Raw genomic sequence first — 25210 nt, 5'->3', positions numbered from 1 at the left:
CTTGACCGGGAGGTGGAGGTCAGGGGATCCATGCTGAAGACTCTCCCAGGAAGCTGCCACCTTCCTGGGGAAGCAGGTGGTGAATCAGCCTCTCTCCTCCTGGAAGTCTGGATGTGTGGCACTCAGCAGCAAACACAGACACACCCTGTAACCACACCCTCCAGAGCTGCACTCAGTATTCTGCTGGTGGGGGTCACTGTGTACATACATTACTGATCCTGAGTTACACCCTGTATTATACCCCAGAGCTGTGATAGATAATGAATGGTGGTAATACACAGTGAATATGTTGCGTGCAGGTGGTCACACTATAGAAGCCTCTCCTCCTATAGTCATTGTGAATAGAACGATTTCTTCGGACCTGTTTACACCTTAGTTCCTTTTTTAGCTAATTCTTCAGAATTCTCACACTCTGATAGGACAGGACCTGATAATGTGACCGTGCGGTGTGGTGTATGCTGTAAATAGATGCAGTGTGGCTGAGACAGTGGTTACAGAGTCTCTGAGAAAGAATTTTTAAAAGGGGCACTCCGGTGAAAATCTTTTTCTTACAGATCAACCGGTTTCAGAAAGTTATATAGATTTGTAATTTACTTCTATTTAAAAATCTTAAGTCTTCCCATACTTATTAGCTGCTGTGTGTCCTGCAGGAAGTGGTGTATTCTTTCCAGTCTGACACAGTGCTCTCTGCTGCCACCTCTGTCCATGTCAGGAACTGTCCAGAGCAGTAGCAAATCCCCATAGAAAACCTCTTCTGCTCTGGACAGTTCCTGACATGGACAGAGGTGGCAGCAGGGAGAAGAGTATCAGACTGGAGAGAATACACCACTTCCTGCAGGACATGCAGCAGCTGATAAGTACTGAAAGACTTTAAAATTTTAAATAGTAGATTACAAATCTATATAACTTTCTGAAACCAGTTAATGAAAGACTGGAGTGACCCTTTAAGCACCTTACAGGGAGAACTCTACATATATGGGGTATAGATGAGACAAGCCTCAATGACTATTAGTGGTTACAGTTTAGACTACAATGGGTCTAGCTTATATTTATAGGGTGATGGGGCTCCTAGGGCCTTCACCAATATTTTGGGTGTTTCAATAGTTGGACCAACACTAATCTTATTTTATGTTCTTCATAAGGATCAGACTACACACAAGATTTGTTTGTAGTCTGTTACCATGGAGACACCTGGGTCTTTAGAGATGCTTCATACTCAATAAAGACAAAAATTGATTTTTTTTTAAAACAATTTAGATATATTACAGCTCTAAAATAGCCGTCAGATGATGTAACTAGTAAAACATAATCACTGGAAAATGTTAAAATCTTGCTTAAAATTTTCCTATTTGTGGCTTTTGGTCTCTTTATATTATTGCCTAATCGCCGAGCATAAATCACAATCACCTTCTATCAGATCTGGGATCTGCACGTTTACTACCGTTCACATGTGAGAGTAAAAAAAAAAGTTAGGAATAAGTCACGTCGACCCACTTTAAGGACAACACTAACTACATAGTAACATCAAAGAGAGAACTTTCTTAAAGGCGATGTCCATCTTCCATCCTTGTTTAGTGTCTATAGCCTCTATGCACACCATCTCATCAACTCCGTGCTAAGTTTTATATGGAAGGTTTATAAGATATAGGAGACTAATAGATGGGAATATGACAGCATCAGACTACACAGAGTTTGTTTGTAGTCTGTTACCATGGAGACACATAAGAATAGAAGCCATATACACCAAATAATGGGAAAAAACTAATAAAGATGATATGTAAAGTTGATTTATTTTCCATTGTACATACATTATGGCAATAAAGAATGGTAAAAGATTCCCGTACCTGCCACAGGGAAGAACAGGGGACAGCTGCCTATTGTCTGTCCGTTTTATATGGTGGAGCCCCCAACTGGACCAAAGAATGTGCCATGTGTATCCATGAAAGTTAAAGTGATGTCAATCCTTTCCTAAAGAGTTGTCTCATAAAGATAGACCATCCCCATATGCCCCATACGGGCATTTAGTCATTCACTGTCGAGGGCAATCCTCTATGAGCCGGAAGCTTAAGCTGTCTTGCATTGCATGGAAAACCAATCATCATGATGGCCGCCATGTAATATGTGAAGGGTAGTGTATGACTGGCCGTGGCTTCCACCATCATAGGCAGTGATCACACATCAGTGATTTACCATCAGTACATTTGCTTTAAAGTGTCACTGTCGTTTAAATTTTATTTGCAGAAATCAATAGTCCAGGCGATTTTAAGAAACTTTGTAATTGGGTTTAGTAGCTGAAAAATGCATTTTTATCATGAAAAAGCAGTTTGAAGCTCTCCCCCCTGTCTTCATGATTCTCTATGGAGAGGGGAGGGGTGGAGTAAGATGAGGCACCAAAACAGCACAACAAAGAGTTAATTTACAGCTACATTATCGGGCTATCTTCTCTGAAGTCAGCACTGACCTCTCTGACCTCTGAATATGGCTTTCAGACAGGTCCCGCTGTGTAATCCTTTGTTCTCTGATGCCGACTAAACTCCCTCCTCTCTCCTCCCCTCTCCATAGAACAAACAGGGCTCGACTCATGTAAAAGAGTTGAGATTTCCTGATAGTGAGCAGTGGATGAGAGAGAGGAGGGAGGGGGGGGGGCTGGGAAAAGTCTTTTTGAATGCAGATAATGGCAGATTTGCCTAATAAATCCAATTACAAAGTTTCTTAAAATCGCCTGTACTATTCATTTCTGCAAAGAAAAATAAAACGGCAGTGACACGTTAAGTGTTTCACATGGATAGAACAGTGTCAGTGCAGGGAAGCCAGCGCCGCGGTTCTTTTTATTTTTGAACCGCGACCCAGTTCCTGCATACAGCGCCATTCTATCAGAATCAATGGAGCCGCATCATAGAGGGGCAGGGGTTTCCTCCCACTGGGGGCGGGACGGTGCTTCACCCCTGGACGGTGCCCGGGAATAGAACGGCACTGTATGAGGGAACCCGGCCGCGGTTCAAAAAAGGACCGCTGCACCGGCTTCCCTGCGTCTACGCCATTCTATCCATGTGAAACACTTAAGGCAAATGTACTGATGGTACATTCGCTTTAAGGCTATGTTCACACTACATATATGTCCGGCCGTAGTGCGAACCGCAAAAATATGCCTGTAGTTTTGAGGTTGATGCGTACGCTTGAAAGTATATGATATACGGCCGCACAATCCACACTACGTATGAGCTTATGGCCGAATCGTATACGGCGCCGTGAAAAATGAACAAGACCATTGTTTGCGGCCGGAACTGTTCCAACTCACGGCCGTGGATTTCCATGCGGTCCCGTACGGAGAACTTATTTCAGCCAAATTGAACTTGATTTTTAGATCCAAAAGGTTCTGTGTGGTTTATTGGGCTGGGCGAAGATTTCCACGTAAATAACTCATAACTGTACTACGGGCGTATGTTCGCGGTTCGCCCGAATGTTCGCAATCCGGCCGCATGTCTATTTTTCCCACGGCCGTAGTTACGAGCACGGCCGGACATATACGTAGTGTGAACATAAGGGTGCGTTCACACATACAGGATCTTCAGCAGATTTGATGGCCCAGATTCGATTCATATCAAATCTGCTGCAGATCCTGTACGTGTGAACGCACCCTTAAGAGGTGTGACAGTCCCTGTAATTTCCACTAAAAGCAAACTTTCCAACAACTCCAACTTTGTCAGAACTTTCCCAGGAATTGTGTTGCGAATTTCTTTAAGCAGAAAGGCGCGGAGATCGGAGGCGCGAAAGACCTCCCATTGAAAGACATAGCAGACAGGATTCGTTGCGGAGTCTGTGGGCGGAGTTCTGAGTGGAATCTCTGCACCGATTCTGTAATGTGAACGGGCCCTAAAACTTAAAATATTGTATCATCCTTTCAGTGTTACGGAAGTTTGAGCCGGTCCCAGAGGGCGATTTGCTGGTCAGTGGTGCCGATTCTGGAGCGGATCAGACCAGTCAAGTAAAGGAGAAGAGAGGAGAACTCCTGGACTGTGTTAGTGGTGAGTTATAATAGAGTGCGAGCTCTAGAGAGGGGCGTGTATATATCTTATAGACAGTAGAGAATGTTCACGTTTGCACAAACTTAAACGATCGGCGTTTGATTCCCACTGCCTGGAGAAGGTGGATGCAGCCTGGGGACTGCCTGGAAAACATGGATACAGCATAGTGGCACAGACAGCTTCCCCCAGTGTAATGTCTATTCTAATGGTAACATGTATTATAGAGACAGCAGGGGAGGCTGCAGCACTAGTGACACAGACAGCTTCCCCCAGTGTAATGTCTATTCTAATGGTAACATGCATTATAGAGACAGCAGGGGAGGCTGCAGCACTAGTGACACAAGCAGCTTCCCCCAGTGTAATGTCTATTCTAATGGTAACATGTATTATAGAGACATCAGGGGAGGCTGTAGCACTAGTGACACAAGCAGCTTCCCCCAGTGTAATGTCTATTCTAATGGTAACATGTAATATCTAGACATCAGTGGAAGCTGCAGCACTACTGACACAGTACTGTCACCATGGTGACACTTGGGCCTTTATAGTAGCTGCATACACAAAACGAGTGATTTTCAATCAAGGTTCTTTGCAGAATTGCTTTATTTTTATTTATTTTTTTCATGTTAGATTTATTACAGCTCTAAAGAAATCCTGTCAGATGATCTAAGTAGCAGAACATAAAATTATTGGAAACTGTTGCTGATATTTTCCTCTTTGGGGTTTCTGCGCTGTCTGTATTATTTCCTCATCCTTGAAAATAAATCAGGGTCACTCTTTCTTAATCTGCGGTCTTCAGGTTTACTGCAGTTCAAATGAAAAAGACGCTTTCCTATGTATTCTCGTTACAGGAAAGAGTCACGTCAACCCACTTTGTGACGCTTGCACCATCACTTATTTTTATGACTCCGTCTGGGACATTAAAGGAGAGGTCCGGCCATTTACAAAATCTCACAGACACCAGGGGAGAACATAACAATCAGTCATTGCTTACCTCTCCCCGTGCCGCGATGCACCTTCTGACAGGCTTCAGGACCACCACCAGAAGGCATTTTCCTTAAGTTTTGATGATGTCACGACTTGGGGGTAAAGCCCATCCCGGCTGATGGACAGCCAATCAGTGACTGCATCGGTGTCTCACTATAGTTTATGTTCCTGCCTGCCCCTGCAGTTTAAAAAATTGTTTACATGGCCAGACTTCTCCCTTAAGTAATTTTACAACCAGTTGTAATTAAAAAGTTCCTATGGTTTTGTGTTCACAGCTCCTCTGCAGAACCATGCATCTGTCTTACATTGATTTGACTTCTTCTTAAAGTGGAACTCTAATAGTATCTAACAGTGTCAGCAGTTCGGAATGTGATTTGGATCTGAGAGAATTATGTATTAATAAGATGCCTTAAAGGGGCCAAAACCAGTTGGTTGTTGGGAGCTCGACCACTGGGCCCCCCTCATGAGACTGGTGGTCGGATTGTCCCCTGAGTGAGTAGACTAGCATCTCACATGCTCGGTCATTGCTCCATTCCTTGTCTATGAGATTTCTGAACATAGAATAGAGAATAAATGGAGGGGTGGCCCAGGATATACGCTGCCGCTCCATGCACTCTGGGGACAGCTGGACTTGTGATTTGTGAGTATCCCAACAGCTGGACCCCAGTCACACAGCTATCCTGCTGATAGGGAATAACATTTGACGTTAGGATAATCCCTTTAAGCCCATATTTTATATAATTCCACGTTATTTTTTCAGACTGTGCTACAGATGAAGATTGTGACTACTTCACAGTCTCTACAAATGGCAGCGGAGTGACATGTCAGCTGTACCCGGGGGAAGGATCCAATGTTGTATGCAGCTCAGATAGTGAAGTATGACTACCCGTACTGCACACTTCCTATACACCCCCACAAGTACTGTAGAACATCACTATAGGTGATAGAAGAAACTGCCATGGATCATACTAATCAGGGTTGGCTCCAAGTTTTTGTGGGCCCTTAGGCTACAGAGCCACAGTGGGCCCCTCATCCATCCACTATGCACCCATCACCCACACACTATGCGCAATCACCTGAGACACCACTAACATACACAAACACACATTACTGACACACACACATTTACTGACTGACTGGCTGACACATTATTGACTGATACACACACACACACACACACACACACACACACACACACATATTACTGACTGAAACACACATACACACATTACTCACACACACTTACTGACTGACACACACACACACACACACACATTACTGACTGACAGACTGACACAGACACATTACTGACTGACACACACACATGCATTACTGACTGACACACACATTACTGACTGATACACACACACACACACACACATTACTGACTGACACATATACACATTACTATCACTCACATTACTGTCTGACAGACTGAGACAGACACATTACTGACTGACACACACACAAACACACACATTACTGACTGACACACACACACACACACACACACACACACACACGCACACACGTTACTGACTGACACACACATGCACACACACATTACTGACTGACACACACACGCACACACACACACACACATTACTGACTGACACACACACACACACACACACACACACACACACATTACTGACTGACACACACACGCGCACACACACACACACATTACTGACTGACACACACACACACACACACCACTTACAGCACAGTCCTCTCCCTCTTCCACTCTGCCAGGCTGATCTCCACACTTGTATTGAGGACCTGCAAGTCATGTGATCAGGTCCTTCATCCCTCTCTCTCTGCAGGATACTCACCCGTCCTGCTCTTGCTCTTCTGATGTTCAGCGCTCACCCTGTGATACAGTGATCAGGCTGAATATCAGGCCCCTCTCTTTCTCTCTCTGGGCCCCGGCCTTTGCCCGGGTAATCCCTGTGCTGACGATGGCCCTGATACTAGTTTGCTCTTAGTTTCCCCTGAATGCAGGTAGTAGGGGGTCTGGTGCTTTCCCTGTTTGCAGGGAAACATTGGGGAGATCTTCTTAGTATGTCTATGATCAGCTTAAACACAGGTTCCATCCTGATCTAACAGAAGTGGGGGACAGCAGTGCAAACTCATACCGCACAGTGCTGCCCTCCAGTGCCCAGTGGCCTATATGACTGTGTATAGTGCTGTAACTAAAAAAACTACCCCACCACCACCACCCTCACAGGATATTTCTCATATTTATTATTTTTGCTTCTTTAGATTCCTAATGCTCTGGGTAACTCAGCATCCTCCAGTATGAAAGGGCTCCGCTGCCAGTATAAAGTAAAACTGATAACAGTAGGCAGCTTCGCTGTATACCGGAAACGAGGTGAGATTTCTTTTGTCCTTAGTAGTAAATGATCCTGAGTTACATCCTGTATTATACTCCAGAGCTGCACTCACTATTCTGCTGGTGAGGTCACTGTGTACTTACATTACATTACTGATCCTAAGTTACATCCTGTATTATACTCCAGAGCTGCACTCACTATTCTCCTGGTGGAGTCCCTGTGTACATACATGACATAACTGATCCTGAGTTACATCCTGTATTATACTCCAGAGCTGCACTCACTATTCTGCTGGTGGGGTCACTGTGTACATACATTACATTACTGATCCTGAGTTACAGAGCGCTGCAGACCAGTCACTGATAATTGTCCTTATTCTAACCATTGTCTTTACTCCAATCAGGACAAGAGTTCAGTGATCACAGAGGATTTACACGCACTGACTTTGCTAATACAGTCTCTGGAGTGTACAGTGCAATACTCTTCCCATCCAGTGATGGCGCCAGATTGACCGATGGATATTACATGTGTCGGCAGAAATGTACTCGAGACTCTTGCTGTGATGGCTTCATTCTAAGCCAGGTCATACTAAATCAAGGTATTACTCTACGGTATCACATGGTCTTATACCAAAGAGCTGGAAGGTCATTTTTATTTAGCAACATGATATGACCGGCTTGTTTCCAGGGGGGCAGCTATATGGACAGGTAGCAGCCTCATCCAGGCCCTAGTATGGTCGTATGTAAGAAGCTTCAAAGTACAAATAAATAGATACCAATATTATACATTGCACGTGGTAGCCAGGGGTCCTAGTAAAGGTTTTGTATAAGGGCCCTCTCTATATATGTGTATATATATATATTAATTATTGCAGTCAATGACCTGTGTAATAGTTACTGTACTTCTGAGAATTCTCAGAGACTCTGTAACCACCGAGCCACCCACAATACTTCTATTAATAGTATCCACCCCACCGCACGGACGGTCTTTTCTGAGCCCGTCCTATCATACTGTAAGAATTCTGAAGAATTTGGCTACACAGTAACTGAGGTGTAGACAGAGCTGAAGAATGAGTATAGTCGCAAATTTCATTTATTGTGGGAAACGGATGAATCTTAGATGTTCACGCGATGTATTACTGTCACTATTACCATAGTGTGTGCAGAGATAGCAGCGACATTTGGAACCTGGCGCTTAAGCAAGCCCAAAGACACAACTAAAAAAGGATTTATTAACAACCGATCATCATAAACTTACACACAGTGTACTGCAGCACAGCACAGACTAAGAAGCAGCAGACAATAAATTATATATATATATATATATATATATATATATATATATATATATTTATATATACTTTTCTTAGCATGACAGTAAAGCAGGTTTCCCTACACTATACATCAGACCACTTGCTTACACCAACATTCCAGCATTATACACTAAGGGGCCTATTCCACTGAGCGATAATCGGCCAAATAGGCCCGATTCGGCCGATTCACTGGTCAACAGCCAAAAAGGTTCCGACATGAAAACAGTTGAACTTAACTAATTTTGGGGCGCTAAGATTGAAAATGATGTTCAAATTTTGAAATTGGCTCTAATTTTCAAGATATAGACGTACTTTCTATACTTCTCACAGCCTGTGATACAATACTAGGAAAAGTTTGCATCATCAGTATTGCATCATAGAATGACCAATAGTTATGGTATAAGGCTAGGTTCACACTGCGTTTTAGCTATCCGTGTTTTTCATCCGTTTTTTTGCGAAAAACGGATGAAAAAAAACAGATGCATTTGTGTGCATCTGTTTTGATCTGCTTTTCCATTGACTTCATTATAAAAAAAAAAAATGGATCCGTTTATTTAACGGACACAAAAGTAATGGCAACACTACTTTTGTGTCCGTTAAAAAAACCGGATCCGTTTCAATCCGTTTTTTGTCTTTTTTATAATGGAAGTCAATGGAAAAACGGATCAAAACAGATGCACACAAATGCATCCGTTTTTTAACCGTTTTCTGCAAAAAAACATGAAAAAAACGGATTGCAAAAACGCAGTGTGAACCTAGCCTAAGGTATCGGGATAAATGGAACCCATCAATGCTTGTAGATTACTGTTGGACAGTTATCAGAGACAATCCCATGTATAAATACCAAAGACATGTGTAAATACAACGAGTAGCCATTGAATAAGGACCTACAGTCCAGAGTTCAATAAACATAATTATTTGTAAAAATTCTTGGATTCTATACTAACATTCCAGCATTGCACACTAACATTCCAGCATTCCACACTAACATTCCGGCATTCCACACTAACATTCCGGCATTCTATACTAACATTCCAGCATTCCACACTAACATTCCGGCATTCTATACTAACATTCCGGCATTCTATACTAACATTCCAGCATTCCACACTAACATTCCAGCATTCCACACTAACATTCCGGCATTCCACACTAACATTCCAGCATTCCACACTAACATTCCGGCATTCCACACTAACATTCCGGCATTCTATACTAACATTCCGGCATTCCACACTAACATTCCGGCATTCTATACTAACATTCCAGCATTCCACACTAACATTCCAGCATTCCACACTAACATTCCGGCATTCCACACTAACATTCCGGCATTCTATACTAACATTCCAGCATTCCACACTAACATTCCGGCATTCCACACTAACATTCCAGCATTCCACACTAACATTCCAGCATTCCACACTAACATTCCAGCATTCCACACTAACATTCCAGCATTCCACACTAACATTCCGGCATTCCACACTAACATTCCGGCATTCTATACTAACATTCCAGCATTCCACACTAACATTCCGGCATTCTATACTAACATTCCGGCATTCTATACTAACATTCCAGCATTCCACACTAACATTCCGGCATTCTATACTAACATTCCAGCATTCCATACTAACATTCCGGCATTCTATACTAACATTCCAGCATTCCACACTAACATTCCGGCATTCTATACTAACATTCCAGCATTGCACACTAACATTCCGGCATTCTATACTAACATTCCAGCATTCTATACTAACATTCCGGCATTCTATACTAACATTCCAGCATTCCACACTAACATTCCGGCATTCTATACTAACATTCCGGCATTCCACACTAACATTCCAGCATTCCACACTAACATTCCGGCATTCTATACTAACATTCCAGCATTGCACACTAACATTCCGGCATTCTATACTAACATTCCAGCATTCTATACTAACATTCCGGCATTCTATACTAACATTCCGGCATTCTATACTAACATTCCGGCATTCTATACTAACATTCCAGCATTCTATACTAACATTCCGGCATTCTATACTAACATTCCGGCATTCTATACTAACATTCCGGCATTCCACACTAACATTCCAGCATTCTATACTAACATTCCTGCATTCCATACTAACATTCCGGCACTCCACACTAACATTCCAGCATTCTATACTAACATTCCTGCATTCCATACTAACATTCCAGCATTCCATGCTAACATTCCAGCATTGTATACTAACATTCCAGCATTTTATACTAACATTCCTGCATTCCATACTAACATTCCAGCATTGTATACTAACATTCCAGCATTTTATACTAACATTCCTGCATTCCATACTAACATTCCAGCATTCTATACTAACATTCCAGCATTCTATACTAACATTCCTGCATTCCATACTAACATTCCAGCATTCCATCCTAACATTCCAGCATTCTATGCTAACATTCCAGCATTCTATACTAACATTACAGCATTCTATACTAACATTCCTGCATTCCATACTAACATTCCAGCATTCTATACTAACATTCCAGCATTCCATCCTAACATTCCAGCATTCTATACTAACATTCCAGCATTTTATACTAACATTCCAGCATTCTATACTAACATTCCAGCATTTTATACTAACATTCCTGCATTCCATACTAACATTCCAGCATTCTATACTAACATTCCAGCATTCTATACTAACATTCCTGCATTCCATACTAACATTCCAGCATTCTATACTAACATTCCAGCATTCCACACTAACATTCCAGCATTCTATACTAACATTCCAGCATTCTATACTAACATTCCAGCATTCCACACTAACATTCCAGTATTCCACACTAACATTACAGCATTCTATACTAACATTCCAGCATTCTATACTAACATTACAGCATTCTATACTAACATTCCAGTATTCCACACTAACATTCCAGCATTCCATACTAACATTCCAGCATTCTATACTAACATTCCAGCATTCTATACTAACATTCCAGCATTCTATACTAACATTCCAGCATTCCATACTAACATTCCAGCATTCTATACTAACATTCCAGCATTCTACACTAACATTCCAGCATTCTATACTAACATTCCAGCATTCTATACTAACATTCCAGCATTCCACACTAACATTCCGGCATTCTATACTAACATTCCTGCATTCCATACTAACATTCCAGCATTCTATACTAACATTCCAGCATTCTATACTAACATTCCAGCATTCTACACTAACATTCCGGCATTCTATACTAACATTCCAGCATTCTATACTAACATTCCAGCATTCCACACTAACATTCCGGCATTCTACACTAACATTCCGGCATTCTATACTAACATTTCAGCATTCTACACTAACATTCCAGCATTCCACACTAACATTCCAGCATTCTATACTAACATTCCAGCATTCTATACTAACATTCCAGCATTCCACACTAACATTCCGGCATTCTATACTAACATTCCTGCATTCTATACTAACATTCCAGCATTCCACACTAACATTCCAGCATTCCACACTAACATTCCGGCATTCCACACTAACATTCCGGCATTCTATACTAACATTCCTGCATTCCATACTAACATTCCAGCATTCTATACTAACATTCCAGCATTCTATACTAACATTCCAGCATTCTACACTAACATTCCGGCATTCTATACTAACATTCCAGCATTCTATACTAACATTCCAGCATTCCACACTAACATTCCGGCATTCCACACTAACATTCCGGCATTCTATACTAACATTCCAGCATTCTATACTAACATTCCGGCATTCTACACTAACATTCCGGCATTCTATACTAACATTTCAGCATTCTACACTAACATTCCAGCATTCTATACTAACATTCCAGCATTCCACACTAACATTCCAGCATTCTACACCATCATTCCCTGGTCCCTGCTATAAATTTTTGCTTTCGGCTGGATGTAAGGAAAACAGCAAGAAGAATTGCCAATCAGCACATAATGCATTGATTACAATGAATAACCTTCCACCACTTGTGCATAGTCATATTTCTGAGAAGTCTACACCTTCTCTCAGAGACTCTGCAAACACCCACAATCCTTCACTGCATTTATTTATAGCATACACCGCTACCGCTCTTCCTATCTTAAACCATCACAGTACAAATTAGCTGTACAGGAACTGATGTGTGGACAGATCTGAAGACACTGTTCTCTCTATAATGAATACACGAGGAAAACCTGATATATTTCTGCTGAGCACAACAAGTGTCTGATGTAATATCATCACTAAGCATGTGTCACTGTTTCTAGAACCAGGGGTGGAGCTATAGGGGTACAGAGGTAGAATTATACCTGGGTCTTGGTGGTTAGGGATGCCCAAAGACCCCACTACCACATATATTACACTAGTATTCTATATGACACATGGTAGGGGTCCAATTACAGATTTTTCATTGGGACCAAGAAAAACTCGGGGAGCGAAGGAAAACAGACTAAGAAAGAATTGAATGGCCTTCCATCACATGTACATGTCCCTCAGAGGCTCTGTAAGCACTGTATCATACACAGTCCTCCATTTATAGCTTACATCCTTAAACTATGTTCACACTACGTAAGTACCATAGTAATCATGGACGTTGTTTCAAATCAGCAACAGCGGCCGTGATTACTACGGTACTTACTGTACGTAGTGCTGCACCTGAGGGAATCTCGGCCGGAGTTTATACACATAGTATACACTCCAGCCGGGATGCCTAGCGGCGCCATAGCAAACTGGCATGTCAGTTTTCTGCGGCCGCTATTCATTGAATAGCGGCCACAGAAAACCTGTCAGTTCACACAGTGGAGCATGCGGCTCTGGCCGCACACTCCATTGTGTTCAGGGGTGATATTCAGCAGCAGTGAAGATTATCAGTACCGGCCGGGATGATCTGTTCTGACACTGGCCGGGTCACGGAACGGCCGGTGTCTTACAGAGTGGGAACATGGCCATACCGTATATGTGATTCACCCTCAACGCATTGTAGGGATCCTGAAAAATCAGCTACATGGGAAGCAGGGTGTATACAGATCTGAAGAACCTGTTCTCTTAGTTATGAGTACATGGGGGTATATGGGACTGTGCCAAACTCTGGGATTTGGTGATTTCAATAATAAGACACACAAAAAATGGCTCCATGGAGGGTTAACATGAACTTTTTTGGGCTTAGTCTAACAACCAGCCAACCACAAAGTATAGATCCTCGGGGGTGGAGCTAGACAATAATAATAATATATTGAATTCTCTGCTTGTCTTTCTTGTTGTAAAAATTTGTATTGGGTTGTTTTCTAACTGTTTATATTTTTAGTTTAAAGGGGTTTTCAAGGACTCCTTAGGGCTGCATCCAACAACTTCAGCCACCGGTATTCAAATCCTGAATGAGGGGACTCGAGCATACTCATCTTTAGTCATAGGAACTAGGGATGGTCCGAACCGAGTTCAGTTCGGGTTCGTATGAACGCGAACCCTCGGTAATGATTCCCCCTGTCTGCCCGCTCCGTTGAGCGGGCGGATCCAGCGGGAGGACCGCCTGGAAAACTGGGATACAGCCATAGCCATAGGCTGTATCCCAGTTTTCCAGGCGTTCCTCCCGCTGTATCCGCCCGCTCCACGGAGCGGGTAGACAGTGGGAATCTGATGCCGAGCGTTCAGGTTCATACGAACCCGAACCTCGGCAGGTTCGGACCATCCCTAATAGGAACACAAGACCAGATCGAGAAATCTGTATATTATATAATTTTATATAAACTTTTAACCTATAGAACCCCAGTGAAATCTGCACTACAGACGCCATTAAAGAGAAACGGACTTCAAAGGCGTCATGTTTGGATATATAATAGAGAGGCGACAGAAAGGCGACATAATTGGATACATACTAACAAACTAGAAAGTTGGACACATACTAACAAACTAGAGAACAATACACTTGCTAAGCGCCAATGAAGTGTCATGAGGGGAACAGATGCATTTTATATAAAATGACAACAATAAGTGGACAAGTAACATAAGGAAATTGAATTAATGCTGAGGATCTTGGAATGTGCCAAATTTACAAGATGTGCAAACAATTACAGGCAATGGCTGTGTTATTGTCACTTAGGAAGCGGAGGGGGAACGTGTAGTGTCATCTGTGGGCCTTATGGTATAGTGCAGGAAATATATTGATCTGCATTGTGTATCGTGCAGAATATTAGCACATTCCTGATGACAACACTGAGCTCATTAATGGTTCATCAAGATCTGTAGGAAAAAGTAAACAATCCGGGACTACGTGTCACGGCTCCACAGTTCATGGATAAACTAAGTAAACTGTTTTATAGGGGTAAACCAAAATTCATATATAGTCAGAGGATTTTGAGCTCTGCATCTTCAATTATGTTTTTTTTTTTAGGATGGCCATTTGGTCAGGTTCAGTATTTGTTTTAGTGACTAAAATATAATGAAACCCTTGTGTGTACCAATATCGTATCCATCATTCCTTGTATTCTCCCATAGGCACCACAATATGTGCTCTGCTCAGGTCTCCCGACACCCTGCTGTGTAGTGTAAATGACTGGAGCAAAATGTCCACACTGGGTGGAGATGGAATCTGCAGAGGAGTAAGATCCAACCCGGAGCAGAAGAAATTCTCTTTCTTCCTAGGAGGACAGGAGTTTTCTGGAAGTAAGTTATTCATTTGGCAGTTCTGTTTCACCTTGTGGAGAACGCCATGTGGAATAGGGCGTCTTACAAGTCAAGCAATGCTCCCTGGGAAAAATATATGCAAATTAGCTGTTCTCCATGAGGAAGACTGTCTAGTGCCATTTTTAGGATCAGTAGATACCTTGTACCATGTCTGACTAAGAGCCATATTATACGCGACGATTATCGTACAAATTATTGTTATATCGGTGGAGTTTAAACGATAATCATTTCGTGTAAATGCAACGATCAAACAACCAATGAGAAATCGTTCATCATTCGTTTGGTGCTGACACCCAAATAATCGTTAATCGTTCAGTGTAATTCCACATCGTTCCTTCTTTTGCTGGGATCAGATGGAGTAAACGATTGTAGTAACTGATCACTATCATGCTACGTTTACACGGAACGATAATTCGCCCGATCGTACGATTAACGATGTCGGAGTAACGATTCTTTTTCCATAAGGATCAGCGTTTAGACGGTACGATATATCGTACGGAAATTCGTTTTGCGATCGCTTAAGCCTACCTCACACATTGGTTAAATCGGCGAATGACTGTTTACACGGAACGATCTGCGAATTTTTTGCGAACGATCAACGACGATTTGAGAACTTGTTGAAAGATCAAAATGAACGATTTCTCGCTTGTCGTTTGATCGTTCGCTGCGTTTAAACGTACGATTATCGTTCGACTTTGATCGTTATCATGCAAATTCGCATGATAATCGTTCCTTGTAAACGCAGCATTATTCTGTGTAATATGGTGACAATTTCAGGTAAACAATAAATGATCTAATTTGTGATTGTTTACTTTTAATTGTTAAAAATGGCTTTGTCTAATAGGACCCTTATAGAAGAGCCTTGTAATTTGAACCAGAGTCTTTTCCATCTGTAGACAGCTGGTTTGGGGGTTCTTGGCCCATCTCAGTAGAGAACAAGGTCTGGGTTGGATGGGTGAGAGATGGAATCAGAACTGTTTTGCCTTGTGGAGAGCTCCAGCTGGCATGAGGGAGTGTTAAAGTGATACTATCCCCTTTCTGTATGAGGACTTCTCTACTCAGCTGTAAAGCCTAAATTCTGCCGTTTTCATACCTCCCTTTATAATAGATTTCTTGGTGCCTGGTCCAGTGAAAAATGCTTTTTATTGTTGGTGGATTGTGCCACCTGGGCGGGGCTTCACAGCCGCTGCACCACTTCGCCCCGCCCAAATCAGTGCCTAGGTCCCGCTCCCTCGGTGGCCATTGGAATGAGCTGGCCTAGAAGTCAAGGAGGAGCAGGGCCTACAGCACCAATGTGGGCGGGGCAAAGTGGCGCAATGATGATGAAGCCCCGCCCAGGTGGCACAATCCCCCAATGATAAAAAGCATTTTTCACTGGACCAAGCACCAAGAAATCTATTATAAAGTAAGTTATGAAAGTCCTCATACAGAAAGAGGGTTACAGGATCACTTTAAGGACCTTTTATATGTAACGATAAATCACTAGTACGCTAGTGAGTGATCAGTTTTCTTTTAACGATAGATGTTTAGACGAGATGAGAAATCGCTTAAAAACCCCCACTAATGTGATCGTTAGATAATTGGTCTAGAAGGTGGAGACTGAACGACTAATGTTACACCATTTACACCAAAAGATTTGCGAACAATGGGGGAGATTTATCAAACATGGTGTAAAGTGAAACTGGCTCAGTTGCCCCTAGCAACCAATCAGATTCCACCTTTCATTCCTCACAGACTCTTTGGAAAATGAAAGGTGGAATCTGATTGGTTGCTAGGGGCAACTGAGCCAGTTTCACTTTACACCATGTTTGATAAATCTCCCCCAAATAAGTCCAGATTGGGAAGTCTGCTTTCAAGAAGTAATCAACGATACTCGAACAACTTCTTGTTCTCGAATTTATCGTTGCCGTGTTTACACCAGCCGATAATTGCTTAAATACAGATGATATAGCGATTTATTGCACGATAATCGTCCCTTATAGTTATACTGGAGTACACCTGTCGGTGGGACAGTGACATTGTCTCAATTTTTCCTTGTTTTTGTGTTTTTTTTTCTGACACGTTAAAAAACAAACAAAAAAACCCCCATATAAATGGATTCCTTGATCATTCACATTCTTTGTACCGTGCTGCAGCATATGCTGGTGCTTTATAAATACATTATACGCTTATTTCTGTATTACTATCGGCTGTGACCTCAGGAGCTGACACTCATTCCCATTGCAGGTTACGCACTGTTATCGCAGAGTATCGGGATGGTTGATTACAGCCTGAAGCTGACCGATGAGATGAAGAAGGAAATCCAGGAGGTGTTCTTTGGTTTTCAGCGAGTTTTTCTTAATGGTAACAATAAAATGGGTGAAATGGGTGAATTATACCCGCGGCTATGGAAACGATCAGCAGTCTGTTCTCTCTGTGTTCAGATGTTAAAAAGACACAAGATGGATGTCCTGGGGCAGAGACTACGAAGAACTCCACCAGGATTTCAGGTACTATCCTGTATAGCGGCCATAGTTTATGAGCTCAGAACAGGGCGGTTGCTTTAATATCTTCTGGGGTTGTGGTGCCCTATGTGGTTCCCTCTGTGGTTACCTATGTGGTGCCCTATGTGGTTCCCTATGTGGTGCTCTATGTGGTGCTCTATGTGGTGCCCTATGTGGTTCCCTATGTGATTCCCTATGTGGTTCCCTATGTGGTGCTCTATGTGATTCCCTATCTGATTCCCTATGTGGCGCCCTATGTGGTGCCCTATGTGGTGCCCTATGTGGTTACCTATGTGATTCCCTATGTGGTGCCCTTTGTGGTTCCCTATGTGGTGCTCTATGTGGTTCCCTATGTGGTGCCCTATGTGGTGCTCTATGTGGTGCTCTATGTGGTGCCCTATGTGGTGCCCTATGTGATTCCCTATGTGGTGCCCTATTTGGTTCCCTATGTGGTGCTCTATGTGGTTCCCTATGTGGTGCTCTATGTGGTGCCCTATGTGGTGCCCTATGTGATTCCCTATGTGGTGCCCTATTTGGTTCCCTATGTGGTGCTCTATGTGGTTCCCTATGTGGTTCCCTATATGGTTCCCTATGTGGTGCTTTATGTGATTCCCTATGTGGTTCCCTATGTGATTCCCTATGTGGTGCCCTATGTGGTTCCCTATGTAGTTCCCTATGTGGTTCCCTATGTGGTTCCCTATGTGGTGCTCTATGTGGTTCCCTATATGGTTCCCTATGTGGTGCTCTATGTGATTCCCTATGTGGTTCCCTATGTGATTCCCTATGTGGTTCCCTATGTGGTTCCCTATGTGGTTCCCTATGTGGTGCCCTATGTGGTTCCCTATGTGGTTCCCTATATGGTTCCCTATGTGGTGCTCTATGTGATTCCCTATGTGGTGCCCTATGTGGTTCCCTATGTGGTACTCTATGTGGTTCCCTATGTGGTCCCTATGTGGTTCTACTATTTCTTGTGCTTCGGGAATATCCTATGTGGACGATGTTTTCTCTATTATATTTCACATTGTTTTGCCGGATTTGCCAGCGCCCACTTCTTGTCTCTGCAGCATCTGCCATGGAGCGCTTCCTTACCGTCAGCAGCGATAAGGTTGTAATTAACAAAGACATTACAGCAGCACATATAGAATACTGGATATCTAAGGACCATTACTCGTCTGACCAAGCCCGGAACTGGTGTCTGACACGTAAGTAACATTCAAGAACAATGACACGCTGACAGGTGGGGTACAGGATAGTGACACTTGGGGTACAGGGTGATGACACTTGGGGTACAGTACAGTGACACTTGGGGTACAGGATAATGACACTTGGGGTACAGGATAGTGACACGCTGACACTTGGGGTACAGGATAATGACACTTGGGGTACAGGATAGTGACACTTGGGGTACAGGGTAATGACACTTGGGGTACAGGATAATGACACTTGGGGTAAAGGATAGTGACACTTGGGGTACAGGATAATGACACTTGGGATACAGGATAATGACACTTGGGGTACAGGATAGTGACACTTGGGGTACAGGATAGTAACACTTGGGGTACAGGATAGTGACACTTGGGGTACAGGATAGTAATACTTGGGGTACAGGATAGTGACACTTGGGGTACAGGATAGTGACACTTGGGGTACAGGATAGTAACACTTGGGGTACAGGATAGTGACACTTGGGGTGCAGGATAGTGACACTTGGGGTACAGGATAGTGACACTTGGGGTACAGGATAGTGACACTTGGGGTACAGGATAATGACACTTGGGGTACAGGATAGTGACTCTTGGGGTACAGGATAGTGACACGCTGTATAATATACTTTCCTCCTTCCTTATAATTCTGAGACTATTGGTGACCATATTGTAATCCTGGGCTGTCTTTCTCCTCTCCGGCTGCCTCTGTCTCCAGGTTGTCTTGAAGAAGAGTCTTGGTGTCGTCTTGCAGATTTACGAGACAGGACGCCGGAATATTTTTCATGTCTCATTTACCCGGACACTTGGGATTGTAATAATCTCTCTGACTCTGATGGCTGCAGCATTGCTCTGAAGGAGAAGCCGCAGTCTCTGTATCACAGGAGAGGTCGGTATGAGGGAAAGAATGTGTGATCCCGCTATAACCCGGGCCCTGTCTCATCTCTGTATCTTGTGTAGGGATATGTGATCCCGCTATAACCTGGGCCCTGTCTCATCTCTGTATCTTGTGTAGGGATATGTGATCCCGCTTTCCCCCGGGCCCTGTATCATCTCTGTGTCTTGTGTAGATATGTGATCCCGCTATAACCCGGGCCCTGTATCATCTCTGAGTCTTGTGTAGAGATATGTCATCCCACTATAACCCGGGCCCTGTATCATCTCTGTGTCTTGTGTAGGGATATGTGATCCCGCTATAACCCGGGCCCTGTATCATCTCTGTGTCTTGTGTAGGGATATGTGATCCCGCTATAACCCGGGCCCTGTCTCATCTCTGTATCTTGTGTAGGGATATGTGATCCCGCTATAACCCGGGCCCTGTATAATCTCTGTATCTTGTGTAGGGATATGTGATCCCGCTATAACCTGGGCCCTGTCTCATCTCTGTATCTTGTGTAGGGATATGTGATCCCGCTTTCCCCCGGGCCCTGTATCATCTCTGTGTCTTGTGTAGATATGTGATCCCGCTATAACCCGGGCCCTGTATCATCTCTGAGTCTTGTGTAGAGATATGTCATCCCACTATAACCCGGGCCCTGTATCATCTCTGTGTCTTGTGTCCGGATATGTGATCCTGCTATAACCCGGGTCCTGTATCATCTCTGTGTCTTGTGTTGGATTATGTTATCCCACTATTACCCAGGCCCTGTATCATCTCTGTGTCTTGTGTTGGATTATGTTATCCCACTGTAACCCAGGCCCTGTATCATCCCTATGTCTTGTGAAGGGATATGAGATCCCACTATAACCTGGGCCCTGTATCATCTCAGTGTCTTGTGAAGGGATATGTGATCCCAATATAACCCGTGCCCTGTATCATCCCTGTGTCTTGTGAAGGGATATAAGATCCTGCTATAACCTGGGCCCTGTATCATCTCTGTGTCTTGTGTAGGGATATGAGATCCCGCTATAACCCGGGCATTATGTGACCTCTTTGTCTTGTACAGGGACTCTTGGGAATAAGGTGAAGCATTTCTACAGTCTCATCCCATACCGCACACTGACCGGGATATCTGTGAGAAACCGGATAGCAGTGACTGGGACAAGTGTTTCCAACGGGTGAGATACATGTGTGCCCCTTAATGTCTCTAGGCCTGGTACCCCACAGGACTGCGACCATACACTGTGCTGCACCTACACATCATGCGTTGTACCCCCATAGTCTATATACCCCAGGGGGACAACATAAGATATTGATTAATTAACCCTTTAAATAGCACGATCAATAGCGATCACAGCATTTAAATGGCTTACCTGTGCAGCGTCTCTCAGGTGCTGCCCAATCGTCACCTCAACAGCATAAGCTCGGGACCGATCAGGCATCCTGAGGCCTTTACTAGACTTCTGTGCCTGCCATAGTAATTCTGATAATACAGTCTGCCTGAGGCAGGCTGTTCCAGCAGAGCACCGATCTAACTGAATAATATCATTGAGTAGTATGTGATGTCCGGCCTGTCCATGCAGTATATGGAGGACTATTCATGTAATGGCTACCATGTAAAGTCTCATTCCACCTACAGTGACCCCAGAGTAGGCAGAAGCTGGATCCTCAGAGGTCACCTGATCACTATGCTGACTTTGCCCCTTCCCATGGTGTTAGCAGTGTGGATAATGAGTGGAGAAGATTATAAATAAAAGTAACTATTTTATTTTCAGATTTTTCCAGTGTGAGCTGCACTGCGATGCCGATCCATGTTGTCGAGGGTTTGGATACATCCAGCAAGCTGGGATACAAGGTAGGTGGACAGGTCCTGGAGTCATGAAAGAGCTATGGTCCACACCGGGAGAGTCATGTGTCTCCCTATATTTGCCCCCTCCCTTCTCTCATATGATACCGGCACCTCCCCTCCCTATTCTTCCTCCCTTCTGTCTAAGCATGTAGTCTCACAGACACGGATGGAGAGAGAAACTGCAGCTGCACATCCCTTCTCTTCTTCCTCCCTTTTTCCTGAGCATGCCGTCTCACAGACAGATGGACGGAGAGAGAGTAACTGAAGCTGCATCCCCCTCCTCTCTTTGAGCATGCAGTCTCTCATAGAAAGAGAGAGAGAGAGAAAGAAAGAGAGAGAGAGAGAAATTACAGCCCTGTCATCTCCTCTCCCCTCCCTATCACAGCATAAAGTTTAGTGTTAAATGGGAGAACTGCAGCTGCATCCCCCTCCTGCTCAATAATTACAGTTTTTTTTACCTAAACTAGACACATTTTTGGGGAACTTATAATGTTTTTGAACACTATAAGACAAACTGTAGACAAGGGGAAGGGACACATAAACTACTGATTTATGCAAACATTTAATTTTTAAAGTACAATCTATTGGGTTTGCTACAATTGTAACCATTGTAGACAAGTTACTTACCCGGATACATTGCCGCACTGGAGGAAGATGGCTGCTGCTCAGTTATTACCATAGCGGATTGTCTAGGCTGGAGGGAGATGTCTGCTTCTCACTTATTACCATAGAGGATTGTCTATGTACTGTATGGAGTCAGGAGAGGGTTTCAGCCTCTGTATGTAAACAGGATGATCCCCATTCACTGACAGCCAGCAGAGATCCTGACAGTAATGCCAAATGAAACACAATCTATTATACAGAGTTTCTGAACTTTTCCTTATACCATAAATGAGTTTTATATCTATTTTCAGGAGGGAAAATACATTTTCCAGATAAGATTTTTACTCATTTTCTGAAGCTAAAGAGACATTTTTTACCTCTGCAGAATTTCTAGCCGCTGATATAAAAGCCGCCTCATTCTTTATGTGGAACTTTGCTCCCAGCAGTAAAATGTTATTAATGTCGGTTTTTCATCTTTTTATCCTGCAGGTGAATTACACATCCGGTTATTATAGAGAATCAGTAATACATGGAATATGTGAGGCTGGAATATTGTTCTTAAAGAAGTACTCCGAGGGCGGGGGGAATTCATCTGGTGTCTTAAAGTTACACAGATCTGTAAATTATATTATTTTCAGTCTGACACAGTGCTCTCTGCTGCCACCTCTGTCCATGTCAGGAACTGTCCAGAGCAGCAGCAAATCCCCATAGAAAACCTCTCCTGCAGTTCCTGACATGGACAGAGGTGGCAGCAGAGAGCACTGTGTCAGACTAGAGAGAATACACCACTTTTTGCAGGACATACAGCAGCTGATAAGTACTGGAAGACTGGAGATTTTTAAGTAGATGTAAATTACATGGCTATATAACTTTCTGACACCGTTTGATTTAAAAACAATCTCTTTTCTCCGGAGTACCCCTTTAAGAGGATATCTCATTGCCCTCACCTTCCAGACGCTTCTCGTTCCCCTACTTGTAAATATTCAGAAACCTCCTCAGTCTCAATTTTTTTTTTCTTTTTTCCAGATAAGAGATTTTAGAATTTTTCCCCCATAATATTTTGACCACCAGGCATCACAGAGCCGCTTTCCTTCCTCCCAGAATCCCCAGTGAAGCCTGAAATCCCTCTAAATCTCCACACATCTCTATGACTCTCCTCAAGGAATAACATGACCCCTTACATTGTGTACTGACCTCATGGTTTATTTCCAGGAGCAGAGAGGATTTGCTTACTGGTGTCCAGTTTGGGGGTGCAGTCCTGTGCGGATAGAGATGGCGGCTCGTGGCGTGTATCTAACTGCACTTTATCAAACAAAGGGATGGAAGCTTTGCCATTTGGATGGTACCAGAAGCCGGGTAACTATAACTATTGCACATTTTGTATAACTTGGGTATATATTTTTCCATAAGGGTTGTTCACCCCAAATCTTTTTCTTTCAAATCAATTAGTTTCAGAAAGTTATATAGATTTAAAATTTACATCTATTAAAAAATCTCCAGTCTTCCAGTACTAATCTGCTGCTGTACGTCCTGCAGGAAGTGTTGTATTCTCTCCAGTCTGACACAGTGCTCTCTGCTGCCACTTCTGTCCATGTCAGGAACTGTCAAGAGCAGCAGCAAATCCATAAAAAACCTCTCCTGCTCTGGACAGTTCCTGACATGGACAGAGGTGGCAGCAGAGAGCACTGTGTCAGACTGGAAAGAATAAACCACTTTCTACAGGACATACAGCAGCTGATAAGTACTTAAAGACTGGAGATTTTTTAATAGATGTAAATTACAAATCTATATAACTTTCCGATTTAAAGGAATATTTTTTTGTGAACAACCCCTTTAAATTTTATCCATAGAAACATTGATTCCTCCTATAGGCTGAGCTAAAAATAATCCAAGCCAGAATTGCTGTTTTTTGGTCACATCACATTCTATAAATGGGGGGGGGGGGGGGGGAAAAAGGAATCAAAAAGTTCCATCCACCTCAGAATGTAACCGTGAGAGTGTGTTACATGATGTGCTAATACTTAGGATAACATTAAAAAGTAAAAGTTGTCCCGCAAAAAACAATCCTTCATTTGCGTCTGCTGGGAAAAAAAAAACATTAGTTCTGACCCCTGTCATTTATGTTTGCCACCAAAAATATTGAAATTTCCCAGTTTTTCTAAACGAAGGAGACCAAACTCCGCAAGTAACAAACCAAGGCCGGAGCCTGTAATGTGTTCCACGAGTGATTCAGCGTCCTGGAGCCGGACATGAGGCCGAGACTACAGGCGCTGCGGTGTTTGATGCTGCACAGCTCAGGACATGGAATATGTTACAGAGTGTCAGCAGCTCCGGGGTCCAGTGTTATGTGTTATATTACTACTGCCTGCATTACATCCCTTTTAGTTAACCCCTTCATGACTGCAGACCATATACAGTATATATATATGTATACATATTAATTTCTTGTCTCTCTTATTTGCAGGTGACAAGGAAACAATGACTCCTGCACTGTGCCCATCTGCTGATATATTCCCCAATGCAGCAGCAGAAGGTACAATATAATATATTTATATACCTGTATTATATCAGTTATAGAGATAATCCACTTATATAGCTATATAGGTCTCCATCATATAACTCATGTTCTATGCATACATAGAGGGAGCAAAGCAGCCCTCTTCCTGATTAAGATACTGGTGTCTCAGCAGAGAACTGTCAAAGAGGAGCAGTATTATAGTAGTTATATTCTTGTATATAGGAGCAGTATTATAGTAGTTATATTCCTGTATATAGGGAGCAGTATTATAGTAGTTATATTCC

At 43.0% G+C, this 25210-nt stretch overlaps 1 protein-coding gene across 6 annotated transcripts in view; it reads left to right on the top strand.

Annotated features, from left to right (window-relative positions):
- Positions 1–25210, top strand: part of TG (thyroglobulin) — a 135036-nt gene that overhangs the window by 37996 nt on the left and 71830 nt on the right. For all 6 annotated transcript variants that reach the window (XM_069957077.1, XM_069957079.1, XM_069957078.1 and 3 more), the window contains 13 exons: positions 3906–4025; positions 5770–5885; positions 7275–7383; positions 7749–7943; positions 15203–15370; positions 17618–17734; positions 17815–17880; positions 18939–19076; positions 19795–19965; positions 21023–21134; positions 21732–21811; positions 23621–23764; positions 24873–24941. In XM_069957077.1, coding sequence (XP_069813178.1) covers positions 3906–4025; positions 5770–5885; positions 7275–7383; positions 7749–7943; positions 15203–15370; positions 17618–17734; positions 17815–17880; positions 18939–19076; positions 19795–19965; positions 21023–21134; positions 21732–21811; positions 23621–23764; positions 24873–24941 — 1605 coding nt within the window. The remainder of the gene's footprint in view (positions 1–3905; positions 4026–5769; positions 5886–7274; positions 7384–7748; positions 7944–15202; positions 15371–17617; positions 17735–17814; positions 17881–18938; positions 19077–19794; positions 19966–21022; positions 21135–21731; positions 21812–23620; positions 23765–24872; positions 24942–25210) is intronic.

Source organism: Dendropsophus ebraccatus, chromosome 2 (assembly GCF_027789765.1).
Source record: "Dendropsophus ebraccatus isolate aDenEbr1 chromosome 2, aDenEbr1.pat, whole genome shotgun sequence".
NCBI classification, from domain to species: domain Eukaryota; kingdom Metazoa; phylum Chordata; class Amphibia; order Anura; family Hylidae; genus Dendropsophus; species Dendropsophus ebraccatus.
This window is presented reverse-complemented; position numbering and strand designations above follow the sequence as displayed.